This window comes from Canis lupus, chromosome 34, assembly GCF_011100685.1.
Source record: "Canis lupus familiaris isolate Mischka breed German Shepherd chromosome 34, alternate assembly UU_Cfam_GSD_1.0, whole genome shotgun sequence".
Lineage (NCBI taxonomy): Eukaryota > Metazoa > Chordata > Mammalia > Carnivora > Canidae > Canis > Canis lupus.
Genome location: NC_049255.1, coordinates 23,269,461 through 23,292,982, shown reverse-complemented (window position 1 = coordinate 23,292,982; position 23,522 = coordinate 23,269,461). Strand labels below are relative to the sequence as shown.

The 23,522-nt window shown below is 36.1% G+C and overlaps 1 protein-coding gene across 1 annotated transcript in view; it reads right to left on the bottom strand.

Annotated features, from left to right (window-relative positions):
- Positions 1 to 2,767: 2,767 nt before the first annotated feature.
- The window catches only part of OSTN (osteocrin), a 41,506-nt gene continuing 20,751 nt past the window's right edge, over positions 2,768 to 23,522 (bottom strand). The window contains exons 4-5 of the mRNA XM_038583273.1: positions 8,792 to 8,888; positions 2,768 to 4,951 (exon numbers count right to left, since the gene is read on the bottom strand). Coding sequence (XP_038439201.1) covers positions 8,804 to 8,888 — 85 coding nt within the window. The 3' untranslated portion in view covers positions 2,768 to 4,951; positions 8,792 to 8,803. The remainder of the gene's footprint in view (positions 4,952 to 8,791; positions 8,889 to 23,522) is intronic.

Below are 23,522 nucleotides of genomic sequence, written 5' to 3'. Positions count from 1 at the left end.
ATTATGTTTTAATTTCCTGCTATGTTAAAAGAATGCCTTATTTCAAACTAGTGTACTGCTGACTTATTTTCTACTTTGTATAAAGTAGTGGTAAAAATTAAAATAGAAAATAAAATAGCTATGAGTGGAGAAAACATTTTTCTCTTTTTGTTCTTGAAGTCTTGTATATATATTATGAGATAAATGCATTACACATTAGAATAGAGTATAAATCCATATATTGTGACCTCTGACTTTAATTAAACTGAAGGCCATACGCATAACTTTGCATTAAAAAAATAAAGATGATAGGAAATCAATTTGTTTAATTCAACTTTAAATCTTCACCATAGATGGCTTTTAAGATGTCGAGGAATGTTCCCTCTATCCCTACACTCTGAAGAGTTTTAATCAGGAATGGATGCTGTATTTTGTCAAATGCTTTCTCTGCATCCAATGAGAGGATCATATGGTTCTTGGTTTTTCTCTTGCTGATATGATGAATCACATTGATTGTTTTACGGGTGTTGAACCAGCCTTGTGTCCCAGGGATAAATCCTACTTGGTCATGGTGAATAATTTTCTTAATGTACTGTTGGATCCTATTGGCCAGTATCTTGTTGAGAATTTTTGCATCCATGTTCATCAGGGATATTGGTCTGTAATTCTCCTTTTTGGCGGGGTCTTTGTCTGGCTTTGGAATTAAGGTGATGCTGGCTTCATAGAACGAATTTGGAAGTACTCCATCTCTTTCTATCTTTCCAAACAGCTTTAGGAGAATAGGTATGATTTCTTCTTTAAAAGTTTGATAAAATTCTCCTGGGAAGCCATCTGGCCCTGGACTCTTGTGTCTTGGGAGGTTTTTGATGACTGCTTCAATTTCCTCCCTGGTTATTGGCCTGTTCAGGTTTTCTATTTCTTCCTGTTCCAGTTTTGGTAGTTTGTGGCTTTCCAGGAATGCGTCCATTTCTTCTAGATTGCCTACATTCCTCGACATCTTAAAAGCCATCTATGAAAAGCCCACAGCAAATATCATTCTCAATGGGGAAGCACTGGGAGCCTTTCCCCTAAGATCAGGAACAAGACAGGGATGTCCACTCTCACCACTGCTATTCAACATAGTACTGGAAGTCCTAGCCTCAGCAATCAGACAACAAAAAGACATTAAAGGCATTCAAATTGGCAAAGAAGAAGTCAAACTCTCTCTCTTCGCCGATGACATGATACTCTACATAGAAAACCCAAAAGTCTCCACCCCAAGATTGCTAGAACTCATACAGCAATTCGGTAGCGTGGCAGGATACAAAATCAATGCCCAGAAGTCAGTGGCATTTCTATACACTAACAATGAGACTGAAGAAAGAGAAATTAAGGAGTCAATCCCATTTACAATTGCACCCAAAAGCATAAGATACCTAGGAATAAACCTCACCAAAGATGTAAAGGATCTATACCCTAAAAACTATAGAACACTTCTGAAAGAAATTGAGGAAGACACAAAGAGATGGAAAAATATTCCATGCTCATGGATTGGCAGAATTAATATTGTGAAAATGTCAATGTTACCCAGGGCAATATACACGTTTAATGCAATCCCTATCAAAATACCATGGACTTTCTTCAGAGAGTTAGAACAAATTATTTTAAGATTTGTGTGGAATCAGAAAAGACCCCGAATAGCCAGGGGAATTTTAAAAAAGAAAACCATATCTGGGGGCATCACAATGCCAGATTTCAGGTTGTACTACAAAGCTGTGGTCATCAAGACAGTGTGGTACTGGCACAAAAACAGACACATAGATCAGTGGAACAGAATAGAGAATCCAGAAGTGGACCCTGAACTTTATGGGCAACTAATATTCGATAAAGGAGGAAAGACTATCCATTGGAAGAAAGACAGTCTCTTCAATAAATGGTGCTGGGAAAATTGGACATCCACATGCAGAAGAATGAAACTAGACCACTCTCTTTCACCATACACAAAGATAAACTCAAAATGGATGAAAGATCTAAATGTGAGACAAGATTCCATCAAAATCCTAGAGAAGAACACAGGCAACACCCTTTTTGAACTCGGCCATAGTAACTTCTTGCAAGATACATCCACAAAGGCAAAAGAAACAAAAGCAAAAATGAACTATTGGGACTTCATCAAGATAAGAAGCTTTTGCACAGCAAAGGATACAGTCAACAAAACTCAAAGACAACCTACAGAATGGGAGAAGATATTTGCAAATGACATATCAGATAAAGGGCTAGTTTCCAAGATCTATAAAGAACTTATTAAACTCAACACCAAAGAAACAAACAATCCAATCATGAAATGGGCAAAAGACATGAACAGAAATCTCACAGAGGAAGACATAGACATGGCCAACATGCATATGAGAAAATGCTCTGCATCACTTGCCATCAGGGAAATACAAATCAAAACTACAATGAGATACCACCTCACACCAGTGAGAATGGGGAAAATTAACAAGGCAGGAAACCACAAATGTTGGAGAGGATGCGGAGAAAAGGGAACCCTCCTACACTGTTGGTGGGAATGTGATCTGGTGCAGCCACTCTGGAAAACTGTGTGGAGGTTCCTCAAAGAGTTAAAAATAGACCTGCCCTACGACCCAGCAATTGCACTGTTGGGGATTTACCCCAAAGATACAAATGCAATGAAACGCCGGGACACCTGCACCCCGATGTTTCTAGCAGCAATGGCCACTATAGCCAAACTGTGGAAGGAGCCTCGGTGTCCAACGAAAGATGAATGGATAAAGAAGCTGTGGTTTATGTATACAATGGAATATTACTCAGCTATTAGAAATGACAAATACCCACCATTTGCTTCAACGTGGATGGAACTGGAGGGTATTATGCAACCAAATAAAGGTTGTTGTTGCACAACATTGTGATGTACCAAATGAACACATTAAAATGGTTAATGTTATGTTAAATGAATGTCACCCCAATGGGGAAAAAAGTTGCCAATGATACCTCTTGTACAAATTTATTTGGTGGGGAGAAATTACAAATTAGAGATTTTCCTAAAAATTTCTTTGTAACCTGAAAAAAAAAATAAATCTTCACCATAAGAAAATCGTAGGCTAAAGTAGGCTTTAATACCTTTGTCAATGCATGAAGCAGCAGCACCTCGTTGGATTAGAAGCTTACAAACACCCAGATGGGCGAAAAAGGGAAGAAAGAACTTCCAAGGCCTAGAACACATTTCTATAATTCAACAGAAGGTTGGGGAAAGATGGCAAGATACATTCTAACTTCTTAAATAATTCTTTCAAATGACAAGTCCTACAGAATATTTACCCACTGCTAACTTTCTAATGCAAGTTTATGGAAAACAGAATTGGTTAGTTCTCTCAAAATTCATCTCTCTTTGCTACAGTCCATCTATTACATTTAACAGAACCATTAATTTATTGTTTATTCTCTAAACTTAAATGTGAAGATTTTCATCAGTTGGAAAGATTTCCCCAAAACTAAGAATCTATATGCAAACCCACTCTGTATTCTAAGTATACATGTTCATTTCTATGTTCTTTGAGTCCACTTTATTCTTTGATATATTTATTCATTTTTTAGTTCAAATTAACAACTATCCATTTTTCCTCTTGTAATATGAATATACCATCTTATAACATTCTTCCTTTTATGCTAAAATAAACCTCTGTCCTACTGACCAAACTTCCTTCCTCTCATATGTCAGATCTGTTTGACAGTGATTACTTGGGTTTAAAGAAGTGTTTTCTAGAGGCTTTAAAAATTTCTGCTAACTTATGCTGTGTCTGCTTCAAGAAATAAGTTATCTTTGTGTTTTGAAAGCATACCCAATGCACAACGGGCTCATGTACCTAAGTTGCAGTAACATCACAGTTACTGTTGAGAAATGAACTTTCCAGAGTATGACACTTTACGCTTTAATAGATCAATGAAAAATAATTTGAATCATTTTAAAGAAATCATTCTTAAACAATATACTTTTCAACGCCTTATTAGACACAGTGTATGAAACCAGTTTTGTAGGTGAGTCACAGTATAATAAGCATCAAGAAGATACTTATTATACTGTGCTAAAATTATGTATATTTAATGAGCCCCAGACTGCTTTAGTAGTTTACTACTTAGTGATTCTTAGCCTTCCCCCATAATTTCATCTGTTACTCCTGTGAGGTTTTTCTCACAATTAACCACTGCTGCTCTTAATTAACTACCAGTTGTAATTTAGAGAAAAGAAAAGTTGTTAGGGGACATGAAACCTCCAAACTTGACAAATGAGTGATATCCTTCACTTCCTACTTCTGTTAATGTGCTCTGAACTGCAAGTATTTTCTCAGTTCTTTAGAAGAATAAAATTGATGGGCTTTATTACTGCTGGTTTTTTTCCCCTTGCTTATAAATCTTTCTTCTTTTATTTCTGGGCTACGTTTTATTTGGTTGAACCTGACTGATAGGTGAATACATTAAGAGAAGCCTAATTTCATAATTATTACCCAAGAGGCTCACAGGCAAAGGATAAGAGAGAAATAAAATATTTAAGAGAACATATACAACAGTGTCTTTCCTTGTTCCTCAATAATGAGCAAACAGATTGTATCCAAGTTTTACAGAAACAAGTTGGTCTTCAGTTATTATTCTTCAACAGCATAAGTGTAACTAGTAAATGCATATAGAAAGCATTTCACTGTATAGTGTTTCGATTGTTTCTTGGAAAAGCAAGTTTTGGAGTTAGGTAACCATTTCTCTTAACTAAAATACATATTTTAAAAAATCCATGCTTTGAAATGGTCTGCATAATTTAATTGAAGTTATAACAATACTTTGATGTGATAGACTGAAGTTCAAACTGTGGAAAGGATTTGCAGAAGGTCAGTTCTTTAAATGTTTTATCATTCAGGAGTGCAAAGGATTTCACTGAAGCATCTTCCATGTTTCTGTGACGTTTCCTCCGAGGAAGTTGTGTCTGCAAAAATGAAAATTGAAATTGTTAAAGCTACTGAGAGCTCCATAGATAAGGGAAGTACCATGAACATCAATCGACAAGAGCTAAAACTCTACAAGATGTTTCATTATAGCTTTTTTTCTTAGGACATGCTTTAATTGCAAAGACAATAATGCAAAATGATAATTTCAGATGAAAAAACATTAAAAGGAGCATCTTCAATGTACAAGCCAGGTGCTTATGCTCAAGCCACAATTCCTTGCTTTGGATACCTGCTGTATTCTATTTCTTTTCAGTCTTCAATCTTGGTTCAGGGATGTTGCCATGACATAAGAAAGAAATGATCAAACTAATACTTTCAGTTTATTGCTATGAAAGCACATTGCTAATTGTATATTTTGCTCTACTTAAAGGGCCCAACAATAATACTGACATTTAAACATGATATTTCTGCTCTTTGAGAATTCTTTTAATATATATGAATGATAGTGTGTCAATATTTATCCAAAATAAAAAATTGTCAGGAAAATACAGCAACATATGCCTTACATTATTAAAAGTCTTTGTGCATGTGGCAGCAAGGGAAAGCATAACTAATAGTCCCATTTCTACCAAATTTCATCAGGAAGGCATCCTAGTTTCAATGGCAGTGACGTAGAACTTGCTAACTGTATTTAGAGAAGATATGAAATGTTAAATAAAACCCATTTGAGTTGCTTAGAGCTGAAGCCTATAAAAAACTCAAAACTGTGGTCCAATATGTTAATGACTTGAGGAAGACATTGTTCCAAATACCAGGTTATCTTCTTTTTTAAAACACATATTGAGAAGAGGTTATCTGTTCTGGAAACTAGGTAACATACAGCAGCTGCATCTAGATCTAAACTCAAACCACGCAAAACTTCCATGATTAGAACCAGTTTCACTTTTAGTATGAAGACTGAAACCGAGAACCACAAATAAACCTACTTTAAAAGAGTATACATTAATTCCCACAGAAGTGGAACAAAGATTTTCACAAAGTATAACATTCCACTTCTGTTTGTTTTAGAAATGTATAACCAGAAAAGTTGGCATCCAGCAATGACAACTTAGCATCCTGAAGACTTTATAGGTCATGAAGAGAAATGCTGGCCTAGAAGTTCAGAGACACCTGGGTTTGGGATTTTGCTCCAAAAGTCTGTAAAATTTTGAGCAAATCAATTTCCTCTCACAGACCCTCTCACAGACTCCTTTGTTAAAAACAAAACAACAACAACAAAAGGATTGGGGATCCCTGGGTGGCGCAGCGGTTTGGCGCCTGCCTTTGGCCCAGGGTGCGATCCTGGAGACCCGGGATCGAATCCCACGTCGGGCTCCTGGCATGGAGCCTGCTACTCCCTCTGCCTCTCTCTCTCTCTCTCTCTCTCTGTGTGTGACTATCATAAATAAATAAATTTTTTTTTAAAAAAAGGATTGGATTAAGTGAGATTTTATGTTTTTGAAACTCATAGTGACTTAATCCAAAAAATACTGTACCAATAAGAAATAACATACAAAAGTGATTTTGTAAAGTTAAATGGAAATCAGATATATTTTTTTATGTTTTTTACTATTTATAAACTATAAAACACTAAACTTCATATGAGGAAGCAAAAAAGCATCTGAGAAATCTCAGTGATAATGGCAGGAAATAATGAATAGAAACCTAATGGTTGAACGGCTGCACCTGCAATTATTGACAAAAGGGAAAGAGAAAATATATGATGCTAAATTTTATTGTAAGCCTGTTCTTTTGTTTTATTACTATCTTGAAACTTTAACAATAAGGATAGTGGTTGTCATCATACCACTATGAAGGACATAATATATGAATTTTAATTTCACCCATAGTGATTCAGGAGACATTATATTCATTCAACTACCTTTTCATAGTTCAGTGGTTATCTGGAGTTTGTATGCTCTAAAATTTCATATGAAAATGTATATGTAAATGAGTTTCCTACATGATTTTTTAAATCATAACCTGTTTTGGTTTAATTTAGAAATACTAAAATAGGTGATAATCCAGCATGTCCAAGGTGATAGAGTACATGTAGAAACCTAATTGTTTCAATCTCAGTGTCATAATGCTCTCAATACATCGAGAAACTGGAGGATTATGATCCTAATTTCAAGGAGTTACTTGGTTTTTAATAGCAATTAGATCCTACTCAAAGATAATGTGGTGATTTTAAACAGTCCTGAAGAGTAACCATACTTGGTGTATCTCTAGATATAAGGAAAGTTCAAACCGTGTTTTGAAGATGGTAGTGCTCAAAATGCACTGTTTTATTCACAGTACTCATTAAATCCTCTCATATTGGTGGACATCAGTAACTTCATGATTTCATTGATCAAGAGCTCCATGGAGAAAAAAAATTCTTTTAACTGAGTTATTCTGAGAATAATAAAGTTGAAGTAAAAATATTGACTTCTCATTATGGTTTAGGGCATTTGATGAAAAGAAAAAACTGGCAGGATTTAAATTGAAAGGTTCAGGGCTAGTGTGATGCTTTGGGGGATCTGTATCATTGGTCTAAGGATCATCCTGAGAGAAATAAAAAGCACGAAATTCATGCTTGAAATTGGCAAAACAGTTCCAGATTGTCTTATCTGCTTGAGAGGGAGGATGCATCCTCTGTAAGCTTTACTGAGAAAAAATACGTTGCCTAGATTTTATGTTTAACATTTTATGTTTAAAATATATAATGTATGACTAAATATACTTTTGAAAATGTAAGCTCAGAATTTAAGCTTTCTGGAGTTTAAGCTCTGGAATTTAAGCTACTTACATCATTTACTAGCCATATGGCATTGTGGGTTAATATGCCTTTTCTGCTTATTGTATAATATTAATAATAGTATTAGCTATTATTATTATGGAGTACTTACATGTCAGACACTACTTTAAATGCTTAATATGTTTCAATTCATTTAGTACTCTGGACAATATAATTTGATAGAATTTATTATTGTCTTCATTTTACAGAGTGGAATTTCAGAATTTAACCAAGGTCCCACAACTAACAGATAGATGAACTGGGGTTTGATCCACAGAGCTGGCCTCTCCAGCTAACACTTCACTCCTCGTAATGTACTACTTCTCAAGATACTGAGTAGTGATCGGACCTAATTTATGGAATGGGATGATCGCACCAAGTATAGGGCCCAGCACAGAGTACATTTTCAGAACTGTAATCGAAGATCACTTTGTGTAGTGTGTGCCCCATATATATCTAATTTAATTCTCATCATACCACTATGTTACTATCTAACAGTACAAGATATAGAGAAACAAGTATGGAAACAAGATAATGAACTAGTGACAGAGCTAGGATTGGGAATAGGTGTTCTGATGCCATGGCTAATACTCTTTCTGCTATACTGTTCTCTCCCCTATGGTCCATGTTATTACAATTCTGGGGATGTAGTCATTAGAAACAAAATGCAAAATGGTGCGTGTCACTGAAATCTGTCTTCTTCATAATAGAGGGATTACTACACAGTTCTGTATTTATTACATCGATTACATCAGTGATTTATTACATCAATTAGAATTTTAACCATTGTTCACATATTAATATTCAATAATTATATAAAATCTGTGGGAATAACTGAATCTTTTTATGGTGAAGTAGATCTCGAATATTCTTTTGCTTCTTTAATGTATTTAAGTTACTTAACATCAATATACTAACTGAGTATAGGAATGTTGAAACAGTGAATTTATAAGCTAGGAAATCAAAAGGGCAATATACAAATCAAGATGCATCCATTAGTCCATTGTGAAATGCTAGTCAGAAGCCTGCATATCCTGCTACACATTCAAATTGTACTCACATTTGGTATCAGTTAGCCCCTGGAATTTGAGAGGCGGTTTCCACCAATCCGATCCACAGGAACACCAAATCGCCTTTTTGGATGATCTATTACTTTCCTGAAACAAACCAAGGAGAACATTTTTAAGCTAAAGTCCAAGTTATCAATTATGACTTTTGTTCTTTTATATCTTGCGGATCTGGGGGCTTTCTTTAGGAGTTGGAATACACACACTAGTTACCATTCATCAGCTTCATCAGCACCTACTATGTGCCAGATACTATCTCTTATCCTCTCAACCTCTGTCAAAGTAGGTATAACTACCTCTACTTTATATCTGAGGAATCTGAAGGTTTGAAAAATTAAATTACTTATGCAAAATCAAACAGTGCAGATGAAAAGCCGGGTCTAATCAGCATATCAATCTGCTGAGTGTTTAGCTTGGGTAAGTCCCTTTCTCATTTCAAATGTTGGTGTATTCCTCTGTTATGGAAGACAATTGCACTAGGTCAGTGTTTTCCCCAGTTTCTGACTCAGAATGGTTCTTCATGGGAAGAATGGTGGTGGGGGTGGTAATAGTGCTTACTTATGTCATCACTTATGTCATCATTTAAATTTTACCCAGATAAGCTTTGTACAAAATGGCCTATGTCTGTTACATATTCTCTGTGTCAATTATTATTTGAAAAAAAAGTTTATTATGAAAATGAAGTTTAAAAAATCAGAGGAGAGGACTTCTAGCTTGTATGTTTAGTAAATTCTCTCTTTAGAAAGAAGAAACATTTTAATTTGATTTGTAATTGCCATCCCTTAGTTCCACCAAATAAAAATCCTAATAGGGGAGGTCCCAGAACTCTCAGAACATATCTCTCACTGGTCTTGGAACTTTGAGAAGTTTTCAGTCTTCTTCATGAAGACAGAGACAACTGAATCAATTATTTTTAAAGATTTTTTTTGTTGTTTGTTTATTCATGAGAGACACACAGACAGAAGCAGAGACACAGGAAGAGGGAGAAGCAGTCTCCTCGAAGGGAGCCCGATGCAGGACTTGATCCCAGGATCACAACCTGAGCCAAAGGCAGACGCTCAACCACTTAGCCACCAGGCATCCTCAACTGAATCAATTTTCAAAGGCTTAAAGAATTAACAATATTTGTTTCAGAACATTCTGAATAGCTTCTATTCTAACTACTTGCATTAGATTGTCGATATACACTACACAATTTAAACACTAAATGTGAACAAAAACTTCAATATCTATGATTTTTTTCTATTATCATTTATTATGTAACTACCATTTAAGGCTCCTGTGGCTACCTTGGGATTGATAAATCAGACATAGCCTTTGCTTTCAAAAATCTATGATTAAGTACTCTCAGATGAGTAATGAGAAAATATGAACACGTAGAGGAAAAAATACCTCATTTTTATTGACACAAGGTCTTCATTAACTACCAGGTCTAATCAGTGTTCCTCATATCATTATTAGGTAAATAATTGATTTTAAGGCTCTGAGAAGTATAGAGAAAAATGGAAACATGGGGTATTTTTATTACTGTGTCTTGCATATGGAACATCCATTAACACTGATTGTAATTAAAACAATAAATTGCATGGTAATTAATATTTAATGCTTTATATATGTCAGTCATATGTGCCTAGTACTATGTAGACAAAGATGATAAAAATAGGCAATGAATCAAATTTGGAGGTTATCTCCAAATGATATTGGAGGAACAGGGCCATGTTATGTGTTTATTGTTTTGTTTTGTTTTGTTTTGTTTTGTTTTGTTCTGTTTTGTACTAATGCAGCCTTCTTTTCTATTGATTCACATCCACCATCTTTTCTAGTTTGGCTTGTGGTTCTGTTAGTCAATGCAGATGGCATAGTATATATGATCTTATAAGGCTGTCTGCTAGACAGTAGTTCGATCAGTGGGGGGGAAATCCAGGAAAAAAAATTAGTGCTTATTCTTAACCTAGCCATAACACTACCTCTACTCTTTAGATTTCTGAAAAACATACCTTCTTAAGTGGGGTCTATCTTTGTACTCTGGATTTTTTGATACTACATTGACTACATATTTTTCAACTTGATAGTCAAAGGGGAAACATATTCTCTATAAAATAAGCATACATTTAATGATGAAGAATCATAGGAAATTATGCATATCAGTTGTGCTATGGGTATTCTGATATAATTATAAAGAATTATTTTTGGAAAAAAGAAAAAACACCTTTTATATTTTTTATTTTTATTCACATAATTTATAAACTTTTATTTTAAGCAGTTATTTTCCTTATGGTAGTAAGAATAAGGTCTCCTCAAGGACATTCACACCATAACCTACAGAACCCATAAGTACATCACCTTACGTAGCAAAAGATACTTTGCAGATAGGATTAAAAAGGACTTTGAGGTGAGATTATCCTGAATTATCTGAGTAGGCCCAGTCTGACTGAAGAGTGGGTTGGTTGGAGAGCTGCACTTAACCCACCACCACTGGCCTTGAGGATGGAGGAAAGGATCAAGAACAAAGGAATGCTAGGGGTGCCCATGTGGCTCAGTCAGTTGGGTATCTGACTCTTGATTTCTGCTCAGGTCATGATCTCAAGGTCCTTGCTTGACTCTGCGCTCAGTGTGGAGCCTGCTTGAGGATTCTCTCTCCCTCTCCCTCCATCCTCCCCCTCTGTTCATACACACACACACACACACACACACACACACACACACACTCTCTCTCAAATAAATAAATCTAAAATAAAAGAAAAGGAATTCTGTAACTTCTAGAGGTTCTCAAAAGAAAATGAGAATATAAGTCCTACAACCAAAAGGACTGAATTCTGCCAACAACCTAAAAGAACAGGAAATGATTTCTCCTCTGGACCCTCCAGGAGTGCTACCTGCTGACCTCTTGACTTCTTCCTTAGTCAGCTGGCACATCAGGCAAAGAAAGGAGAGCACAGAGCAGCCAGCAGGGAGAATTATAGTTACACAGTGGCTAACAATCCATCACATGGCTGCACCTAATTGGAAAGGAAACTAAGAAAAGTTGTGTAGATTGGCATATGGTGACTGCCAAGGTTCTATTGGATTTCGGACCTACAGAATTGTTACATAATATATTTGTATTGTTTTGAGTCCAGAAGTTTAAGGTAATGTATTACCATAGCGATAAAACATGGATATATTTGTGTGATTGAGAGCTTATGTCGTGGGCAATGCTGTGTATATATAAAAAATGAGACTGATAATGACTTTTATTCCTTGAACCCTTTAGTCCCTTTACTGACTAACTCCATCAGGGCAGGGGTAAGATAAAAGTCACCTCAGGGTGGAGGAGAGTGCTCAGAAGTTCCAGACAAGTAGGAAGAGGAAGAAAAAAAAAGATAAAAAAAGAAAAAAAAAAGTAGGAAGAGGAAGTGAGAAAGCAACCCCTTCCAGATGTTTAAAGGCCTGGTGAGAAGGGGAAGGAAATGGCAGTTTGGAGAAAGAGTAGTGCCACACATGTGATCTGACCTCCCAAAGCGCCTGTGGCATGGATGGTGGCAGGAAAAGTAATGCTTCTGCTTTTTTAAAGGAAAGTATGATGTGTTATTATAAATTAGAACAGAACATGTATTGGTTAAGAGTCCTAATGCATTTTTTTAAAGTAAAGATAAAATAAATGAAAGTAGCATTTTCCCCTTTCTTTCCTGCAGTTGATCTTTTTTTGCTCAAGCAAATAAAAGGCAGCTATAGTGATGGAAAGGCAAATAAATTATTTTTTTCCTTACATCTTCCCTTGTTCCATGACCTTTCCTTCCATTCTTTCCCCAAGACTTGATTAGGAACCAGGATATGAAAGACTTTGATTCTATTTGGTTCTTCTACTTAATGGTAGTGTAAGCGTTTGTAAGACTGTTGTCATTCTGAGCTTCTCTCTCTCTCTCTCTCTTTGATCAAATTTAGATAATACCTGCTCGCCTATCTTTCAGACCTGTTTGTTTATTTAACACACTTATTTCTTAACTAAATTTGATTGCTTTATGCAGAACCATTGTTATTTATTCTCTGCGCTGGGCATACAGTGGTGAATGAGATATGCATTATCTGTTAAAGCTCACATTTTACTTGAGAAAAGCTAACGAGGCCTCTCTCTCTCTCTCTCAAATAAATAAATAAAATCTTAAAAAAAAAACAAAAAAACAAAAAAACATGGGGCACCTGGGTGGCTTGGTTGGTTAAACATCTGTCTTTGGCCCAGGTCAGGATCCCAGGGACCTGGGATCAAGCCTCACGTTGGGCTTCCTGCTCATTGGGGAGCTTGCTTCTCTCTCTCCCTCTGCCCTTCCTCACCTATCATGTTCTCACTCTCATGCTTTTTCTCTCTCTCAAACAAATAAATAAAGTCTTTTAAAAAATGGGGCACCTGGGTGGCTTAGTTGGTTAAGTGTCTACCTTCAGCCCAGGTCATGATCTCAGGGTCCTGGGATCCAGTCCTTCATTGGGCTCCCTGCTCCCTGGGGAGCCTGCTTTTCCTTCTTCCTCTGCCTCTGCCCCTCCCTCTGCCTGTGTATTTTTTCTTTCTCTCTCAAATAAATAAATAAAATCTTAAAAAAAAGAAAAAGCTAATGAAATCATTTTTACACATTTTAACTGATCCTACTATCATTTTCTATCAGTCCTCCCCTATCCACTGGTTTTCAAACTATTTGTAGTTTACTATTTATACAAATAAAAGGTTTGTAAAAGAGATCAATACCTAAAATGTTAAGTAAAGAACTGTCTCTATAGGGGCGCCTGGGTATCTCAATCAGTTAAGCATCTGCCTTTGGGTCAGGTCATGATCTCGGGATCCTGGGATCCAGCCTTGCATCAGGCTCCCTGCTCAGCAGAGAGTCTGCTACTCTCATTCTCTCTCCCTCTGCCTCTTCCCCTGCTGTGTTCTTGCTCTCTCTCTCTCTAATAATAAAAAACAATAATAAAAGAGCTGTCATTGTAAAGAAGTGCCCCTCCTTTTCCCTATATGGTGGTCCCTGAAAGAGCTTCCAGAAACACTTCAGGGTGCTTACAGCAGAGTTTGAAAACCACTGGCCAAGTGGATATGAATGCTTTTGTTCTAGCCACAGATCCATATAAATACTTTGATGTTTTTTTCTAAAATTTGGAATTGGTTTCAAATGCTTATATGTATCTTTAAATCAAAGAAGAAAAATCAATAAACAAATATATATGAAAAGCCATTCAGTATTTAACATTTTTGGCACTAAAACAAAATGAAAACAGTTATTCCCATAAAGCAATTAAACCAAAAAAAGATCATATTTCAGTAAGTTAAATTATTTCTACACAGCTTCCAACTATTTAGAAGTAAAATGGCAAACTAGTATTTATCTTAACACTTTTGCTGTTATGAAATATATATCACTGTACTAAGCTCTAAACAAGTACACTTACAGGAATAAACAATGTGTAAAACATAAAAGTTAAGAAAGTGAAATATTCTTAAGACCAAAGGGGAAAGCTGTACTTTCTGACTATTTAGTCCCTCTTGTGACAAAATAATGGTATGACATGGCTTATATTATAGATCTGTGTTCATTTTCCATTTTAAACGATTCTGAAATAGTTTAAGGATACAAAAATATCTGCCAAACTAATATAGAGAATAGATTGATTATTTTAAATACAACTTTAAACTTTACACTAATATATACTTCTTGTGTTAAATAGGATTTTTTAAAACATTTATATTCTTTGATCATCCACATTCTAAAAAGCTTTTTACATTCTAAAACAAGTTATAAAATATGTATTTAAATATTTTATTGAGAATCACTTCACACATACGAAATAGCCTCTAGAATTATCTATTTGCAGTTTAAAGAAAAATAAAATGAACATTCCTGTTGGCACCAAATGAAGAGATAGAATATTACCTGCACTTTGGAATTAACCTGCATTCTTGCTCCCAAATTGCATCCCTTTCATGGCTCCGTTGCCAAGGTAATCTGTAGACTGCATTTTGGTCTAATTATCTCCTTGCTTTTCCTTATAATCTAGATGTATTATTCAAAACTCTCTTGTTTAGTGTAGATGGTTCTAAAATTTTATTTAAAAGAAATCATGTACGAACTCTTCTTGACTTCTTTCAGCAAGTATTTTGCTTTGAGATTTGTCCATGTTGATATATATAGCTTCAGTTCTTTATTTTCACTGCTGTAAATATTTCATTCTATTAACATACAACCGCTTATTTAGACATTCTACCGTAGATGGAAATTGGAATTATTTTCTTTTTTGTTGTTACGTATTCTTCAGATGAAAATTTTCTTATAGATGCCTTTAGGGCACATTTAAAGATTTCTCTCAAGTGTGTTTGTAGACGTACCATTGTCAACTATGCCTATACTTAATTCTATTACCTAGTGACAGACTGTTCCAAAGTTGTACCAATTTACATATCCAAGAGTGGTGTGTGACAACTCCCAATTGTTTCAGATCTAGGCCAAACCTTGCAATGTGGGCTTTTCATCTTCCCCTATATTCATCTGTTTTGTTTCATAAATTCCACAAATGAGTGAAATCATATGGTATTTGTCTTTCTCTGACTGACTTATTTCACTTAGCATGATATCCTCTACTTCTATCCATGTTGTTGCAAATGGCAAGATGTCAAGTATTTGCGATTTTATCTCATTGTGGTTTTAATTTGGTTCCCCTGAATAAGTTTCTCCCCTTTTCCTTTGTTTATTGGCTGCTTGGATTTCTTCTCATGGAAGTACCTGTTCAAGTCTGCTGCCTGTTTTCTATTGGTTAGTTTTTGTTTTGTTTTGTTTTGTTTTCTTTTTTCTTTTCTTTTCTTTTCTTTTCTTTTCTTTTCTTTTCTTTTCTTTTCTTTCTTTTCTTTTCTTTTCCTTTTTTTTTTTTTAGAAAGGGAGAGAGATAGACAGAGAAGGTGGGGGGTGCAGTGGGAGAAGAGAGAGAATTTTAAGCAGATTCCAGACCCTGCTTGAAGCCCGAGGCAGGGCTCAATCTCACAACCCTAAAATCTTGACTTGAGCCAAAAGCAAGAGCCCAACACTTACCACCCAGGTATCCCAGTTAGTTCTTTTTTTTTTTTTTTTTAATATTGATTTGTAGGAGGGTTACAAATACTCCAAAAGTTAGATTTTGTCAGTTATACTTTCCCATTTGTGGTTAGTCTTTATTGTGTCTTTTATTAAAATCTTTAATGTTGTTTTTAAATTTATCAATATTTTTACTTTTTGTTTACTAATGACTCCTGCTCTAATGTTATGAAGATATTCCTTTATTTCATCCTAAAATCTTTTTGTAGTTTTTCCTTTCACATTTATGTTCTAAATTCTTTTGAAATTTTTTATATATGGAATGAGACAAAGGTCATTTTTTTTTATTCATACTCAGTTATTTATAAATGTTAGGTTCATGGACAATCCTTTTGCAACTTTACCTCAAATTGTATTGAATCAAAGGTATAAATAAGTCTGGAGAGAATTGAAGTCTTTACGATATCGAATCCTACTATCTAAGATCTTTCTTTAGGTTATCTTTCATGCCTTCTCAAGAATTTTTGTAATTTTCTCCATAAAAGACCTTTCATAGTTTATTAGATTTTCTGTTGTTGTGACACCATTTAAAAGCATGGGCTGTAAGGTTTTTTAATAGGTGTCCTTTACTTGGTTAAAACAAAGTTTCCCTCTGTTTCTATTATTAGCTTATCAGTGATTTTGATCATAAGTAGATGTTTAATTTTACTGAGTGCTTTTTCTGCATCTATTGAATGATCTGGCTTAGCTTCTTCAGTCTATTATCCTGTTAATTGACTTTGCAAAGCAAACTAACCTTATACTGTATTTTTGTGATGAACTCAAACATGATGATGCTGTATTGTCTTTTTAATACACTACTGGAATTGTTTTGATATTTTTTTTGTAGGAATTTTATCTTCTCTCCTTAATGCTACTATTCTAATTTTTTTCTTGTTCTTTCTGTATATAGTTTTGATGACCAGATAATGCTTTCTCATGAAATGAATTGAAGATTGTACCTTCTTTTTTGTTATCCTATTGGGATTTAATTACATCAAGGTATAAACATATGTTCCATATGGTAACCAGAGCTTTAAAAATCTTAAGCCTTAGTTTGTGGACTGGAACTTCATTGAAGTTAATAGCTATTTCATGTGAATGTAAATGTTTTCCTTTTCTTTCTACCAATTGTTTTATACAACAACAACTTTTACCAATCCTGCTTACAATTTCGAGCTCCAAGGAAAGAAACCTAAGAATCAGAGTGTGGGGAATGTTCTCTAAAAACAGCAGTCTTATCTGCTGGTATCTCTTAAATGGTCAACAAAATGTCAGGTCCTATCAAGAAAGGCATGGCACTCCAGCAACTTTGAGTAATATGCAGAAAAGGAACATATGCAGTAGTGGTAAACAGAGGATGTTCTTTTTAATAGTTCAGAATTTATTTTTTAAGACTTTATTTATTTATTTGAGAGAGAGAGAGAGCATAAGCTGGGGAAAGGGGCAAAGGGAGAGGGGGTTAGCAAGCTCCTCGCTGAGCAGGGGTCTGATAGGGGGTTCGATCCCAGGACTCTGGGATCATGACCTGAGTTGAAAGCAGATCCTTATCTGACTCAGCCACTGGGGGTCCCTTAAATAATTTGGTAATTTAGATTAGTAAAAGATGGAATTAAATTGTTATACTATGAGGCTTAGATGAGTACAGTAGCCAGGATCCAACATGAACCTCAATAATGCCACCATAATGCAGTCTCCTTCCGCACTGAGCAGGGCTGACCTCTGTAACCAACAGTATATTGTGATTAATGTGTGACTTTCAAAGCTAAGTCATGGAAATGTTGCAGCTTCTGCCGTATTGGATCACTCACATTATGGAAGTCATCTGCCATTTCCTAAGGACACTCTAACAGTCCTATAGAGAGGTTTATGTGGCAATGAACTAAAGCCTCCTGCCAACTGCCAATGAGGAACTAAGACTTCCTGCCATCAGCCATGTTGAATGGGTCATTTTGGAAATGGATAATCCAGCCCTGATATAGGCCTCCAGGTGACTGCTGCCTTGGCCAACTTCTTCACTGTAACCTTTACAGGAACATTGGAGCCAGAATGCATTCAGGCAAGAGTTTTCTGGGTTTCTGATGCACAGAAATTATACAAGAACATCAATGTTTATTAATGTCTTAAGCTGCTAAGTGTTGGGTAGTTCACCTGAATAGCAATAGATATCTAATACAGCGAAGTTCAAAATGCTCTGGGATTCCACAAGAGAAGAGATCACACCTAATTTGCAGGTCCCAGGAAGAATTTTTGGAGTATGTGGCAACAATAAAACAAATGATGGCCTCTGAATCCTGCAATCTTTGTTGTTGCAATTCAAAACTAAGGTATAGAATTAAGAAATGACTATATGAGGGGGTGCCTGGATGGCTCAGTAGGAAGAACATGTGACTCTTGATCTCAGGGTCATGAGTTCAAGCCCCACATTGTGGGTAGAGATTACTTAAATAAATAAACTTTGGGTGCCTGGTACCTCAGTCAGTTAAATGTTTGCCTTCAGCTCAGGTCAAGAGCCCAGGGTCCAGGGTTGGAGCCCTACATCAGGCTCCCTGCTTAGCAGAAATAAATAAAATCTTTACAAATAAACTTAAAAAAAAGAAGAAATGACTATAAGAGGACAGCTATACGAACTTGAAAGAACTAATGTATTAGGATAGACTAAAATGAAGGACTCAGCAAAGCCCTTTAAATCATGAAAAGGGAAATCATCAAAGTCCACAGGGTCATGTTTGAAACAGATATTGGGCTTTTGAATCTAAATTCCAGAATATTAGGATGAAGGACCATAATAAGTCTGAATGATGATGTAATTTTTAGGGACCAATGCATAATATCCTTTTTCCACCAGAATCCACATTCAGAAACAATAGATAACCAAGCTATGATCAATGAAAGGAAATTAAAATGTCATTTTTCTTAGTGATCAGCTGAATATAAGATATGACTTGACATCTGCATTTGAAAGGTCTTCTTTATATTTCCTGCTAGTATTAGACAGCTTTATGTGACTAGTCATGGTTATCTAATAACAGGAAGAAAAGGATCTACTAAACATGCTCAACTCGTCCTCAGTAAGTGGCCTATTAGATAAATGACTGCTTTCTCTTCCAGAAGGGAGTGAATCAAGGGTAGGTAGGACAAAAAGCCAGTCTTTCCCTAATTAGAGTTCCTCTACATGGAAATTTGAGGCTTAATAAATGGGATGTGTTTAGGAAGATGGAAGAAAGTGCTATTTGGCTTAGCAGAAAGTTTATGTATGACTTTTGGAATTCTATTTCAAAGTAGTAATTCAAATTTAAGTGGATTCTATTAAATTTATGATGATGGTGCTGACTAAGCATAATGTCACCTTCTGAAGTATTATCCCAAGGAATGAGCATATGAACAAGCCTTCAGAAACAAACCATGAACACTGGAATAAAAAATGAGATTCAAGTTTCTGTAAAGTAATATAGGCTTGCTTGATTTCGTAATTGCTGTAGAGTACTAGGATAAGGTATAGGGGATCTTCATTTGCTTGGCTCATGAACCTTTGTGAGAACCTAATGAAACCTTCAGAACTTCTACCCAGCAAATAGATTTACATAAAAATGTCTTCTAGAATTTTATTTATTTATTTATTTATTTATTTATTGATTGATTGATTGATTGTGGGTGATGTACACATCAAAGCCTATCCATGGAATCTTCTTTGGGGAGAAGGTTTTAAACTCATTCATATATGAGCTAGGGTAGGAAGTGAAGGCAAAGGGACTGTCTGTGGTGTTGAGCTGCTGTGATGAGAGGCCGGCAATAAAGAGCAGCTATAAGGAACAAGAGTCCTGGATCATTATGCTTAAGAGCATTTCCTATTATTCAGCCAGGCTTTTTGACTAGGAGAAAGGAAGCAGGGAAATAGGGTACCATACTTGAATTATTTCCCTGTGTTTCTCACTCTGAAATTGAGCCCATTTTGAACTACTTCCTTGGGCATCACCAAATAAGAGCTGGAAAGGAATAGCAAAAATCATGAGATGTCTACGTCAGTCTAGGTCTGTAGGATTGTTTCACAATTAATTAGAAAGGCAAATGAAATGTTAGGATTTTTATCTTTAAGCTTTGGGACTGTCAGCAAGAAGGGCAATCATATCTGACAAGATGAAACCACAACTTCTATTCTCAGCTGTCGTCTGAATTTTATGTCTGGCTTAGGATTGAAACCTATATATCATTGGTATAATTTTTCTCTGAAACTATTTATTTAATGCATACATTCTAAGTAAACCTTGCTGTTCTAGGCCTTGGAAAAGTGCCTTATTCATGCAGGACTTTAATTTCTTCGTTAGAAGCAGCTGCTTACCTGGAAAGTCATTGGGTTTGTATTTAAACAATCTAACGTTATGGTTGGTAAACTCAGGAAAACCATTTTGTCTCCCTGAAAATATGCAAATAAATGAGAATAATAATATCTTCTTGGGAGTTATAGGGATTAGGAAAAAAAATCCCATTTTATCAGAATGTTAAAATGGGATTTTTTTTCTATCTTAGTTTTGGCTGTGGCCTCAAAAAAGCTGAGGAAAAACAGAAGTAGGTGGCAAATGTTTCTTCTTGCATTCCAAAGTGGGATGCTACACTCACAAAGTTTTTGCAAAGGGGTTTCCTAAAAATTGATTTTCCCAACTTGACTCTAGTAAAAGAACTGATGTAGAGTAGGTGATTGAGGAGAATTACTGTGGAGTGAGATATTGGAGAACAGTGGTATTTTTCCTCTTCTTTCATATATGGGGCAAGCTTCAAGAAAAAATGTAGACAGTCTGACATATACCCATGGAAGCAGGCAGGCCTCAGAGATAGTGTCAGGAAAATCTGAAGAGCAAGAAGCTATAAGAGTTCCACCCAGCAAGAACGAAGAGATGGTGACATAGGGAATAGCTTCAGTTTCAGTGACCAGAATCAAAGGTGTGGGTTTTCTGTGGAGCAGATGCAGGGCAAGCACAATGGGTACAGTTGGCCTAGGTTCATTACAAGAGGCACCTTCCCTGAAGGCCTTGCCGCCAGGGGTGATGCTGGTGGTGGTGTCAAATGAAGAATTTGAGAAGGGAGGATGAGGCTGAGGGGCAAACTGACTTACCAGGGGAGAGACATTGCAGGAAGCAAGGATGTGTATATCAACGTTCCCAATAGGGGTTATGTGATGATCCCCCCAAAAAACATCCTATGATAAGGAATTAGCTTTGGCCATTTACTGAGGCCACAGAGCACTAAAGCCGGGGCATAAAAGTATCAGTCAGGTCAGATTTTTTTTTCTTTTTACCTCTCTGTACTGCCATCCCCAAGACCAGGGAAGTGGAAGGCGGCCCACTGTAGTAGGAGGAGGGGTGAGGATCAACTGACTAGAAGCACCCCTGCCTTTCCCATTACAGTTTTACAGCTTGAATGGGGCCTAAGCAGGGGAGCAGAGAAACTTTAATCATATCTATGGTATGGGCTAAGACATAAGAACAGTTATTTTGATGACTGAAATATGGTTGTTTTCTTATAAAAGTGACCAGAGGGGTCTTTATTATTTCAATGGGACCAGTGGAGTCCTAGTACCTGCCCTTGTCTTTATCTAAAAGATAGGAAAAAAACCAACTTCTAGGGATCCCTGGGTGGCGCAGCGGTTTGGCGCCTGCCTTTGGCCCAGGGCGCGATCTTGGAGATCCGGGATCGAATCCCATGTCGGGCTCTCAGTGCATGGAGCCTGCTTCTCCCTCTGCCTATGTCTCTGCCTCTCTCTCTCTCTCTGTGACTATCATAAATAAATAAAAATTAAAAAAAAAAAAAACAACTTCTACTGAATGGGTTAGAATGCATGTAGGCGAGGATTAAAATGTTTTTCTGAGTGTGTCCCACGGAGTCCTTCTCTTTGAATTAAGTGGTTATAATAACAATGTCCTGGAGCAAAGTTTATTGAGCTGTATCTGTACAATGTATATAATTACGTTGGGAGTCCAGCGTCTGCTTGCCAGAATTAATCCCTACCTTTGCTCATTTGACTTTCAGTCCAGGAGGCCGACCTCTTTGGGTCACATAAAAGTTCCTTTGCTCTCTGTCTTTGGTTTGGTTAGGTAATGTGCAACCTTGGAAAGAGACTAGAAAAACAGAGGAAGTGACATCAGGATAATTCCCTCTGCCTCCTGCCCTGCAAGATCACTTCCTCTTGATGGAAGGTCACTGCTTCTCTTGACCCATCTGGCTGTTCAGGACTGTCTCTCCGACTTTTGGAAACCTCTCCCTTCCTTTTCTTTTTGGACCAGTGTCTCAGGCTGTTGTGCCATCCACAACAATTCCCCTCTGCTCTGTCTTTTATAAAAAGTCCTGTTGTGAACAAATCCTTCTCAAATTTTCCTATGTCACACGTGCTGCTTGTTTCCTGCAGAAACTCTGACGGACACAATAATATCACTTGCTTGGCTGACCCCAAAATATTAATGAGGGAATTCAAACAATAACAGAAAATACTTATAGCAAGTAAATATAGATATCGAGTACTAGGACTGTTTTTATTTCCCCAAGGTAGTCTCAGCATTGTGGGAGGGAGTGAAGGGACACAGTTTTTAGAGAAATTCCAGGCCAATTATTAGCATCTTCTAATATTAGAGGGTCATTTATGCAGTAGATACTACTTGGCCAGGGATATAATCATAGCTGCTTTATTTGCATAAATGAGAAAACCATTCATTAACTTCAGGCTTTAAACAGATGAGCTGAATGAGGAAAATACTTTGGACTTCAAAGCATGGTTAACTTCGCCCCGTGAATTAAAGTAATTTGCACATCCATTTGAAAGTACAGCCTATGTCAAACTAAGGTAGGAAAAAAGTTAAGCATCATACAAAATAGGAACCAATAGGTGGTTCTTTGCTTCATTTTAATATGATCTGACATAGATTTTGCTCTGTTTATCCTTTCATGATTTTTTTTTAAATCTTCCCCAACTATTCATTCATTTTCCTATTTCTATCTCTTATGAAGCTTTTCAAAAGCAGAGTGTAAAATCTTCCTTTTCTGAATATTTTAAAATAATTGGAAATAAAATAATGCATGTCATATACTTGAAAGTCAGATTTTTAAAATATGGAGTCCTGTACCAATATAGTTCAGGAATCCATAAATGAGATGGGAAAATGTTACATCTTCAGTTTCATTGCCCTCTAATGGAAATATGAATGCAGGGAACAAATCACAATAACATGAGGAGTGTCTAGACCTCTGTTACAAATAGAAATCACAGCTACATTCAGATCACATTTCAGTCACTGTAGATACTTCAAAATTGCTTTTATGTTCAGTGCTACTTGAATTGATTGTTACTTTTTAGACTTGGCTCTTAGAACTTGTTATTTTATGTATTAATAAACATATATGCTGTTATTTACGGATTAATTTAAAATTTTTGGAAAATTCTATATACAGAATAATTCTATTGGTAAGATTTGAACTTTACGAATATTGGTAAGATTTGAACTTTATGAATATTATCCACTTAAAAATAATAATAATATAAGAAGGAAGTTTCACCAAACTACCCAAAGTGGCCCATGACCCAAAAAAGTTTATGAATCCCTGGATTAAGTGATGGATACAATCTTGGGGCTATTGTATGAAAATTGATCTCAGACCCATGACCCTCTCTGGG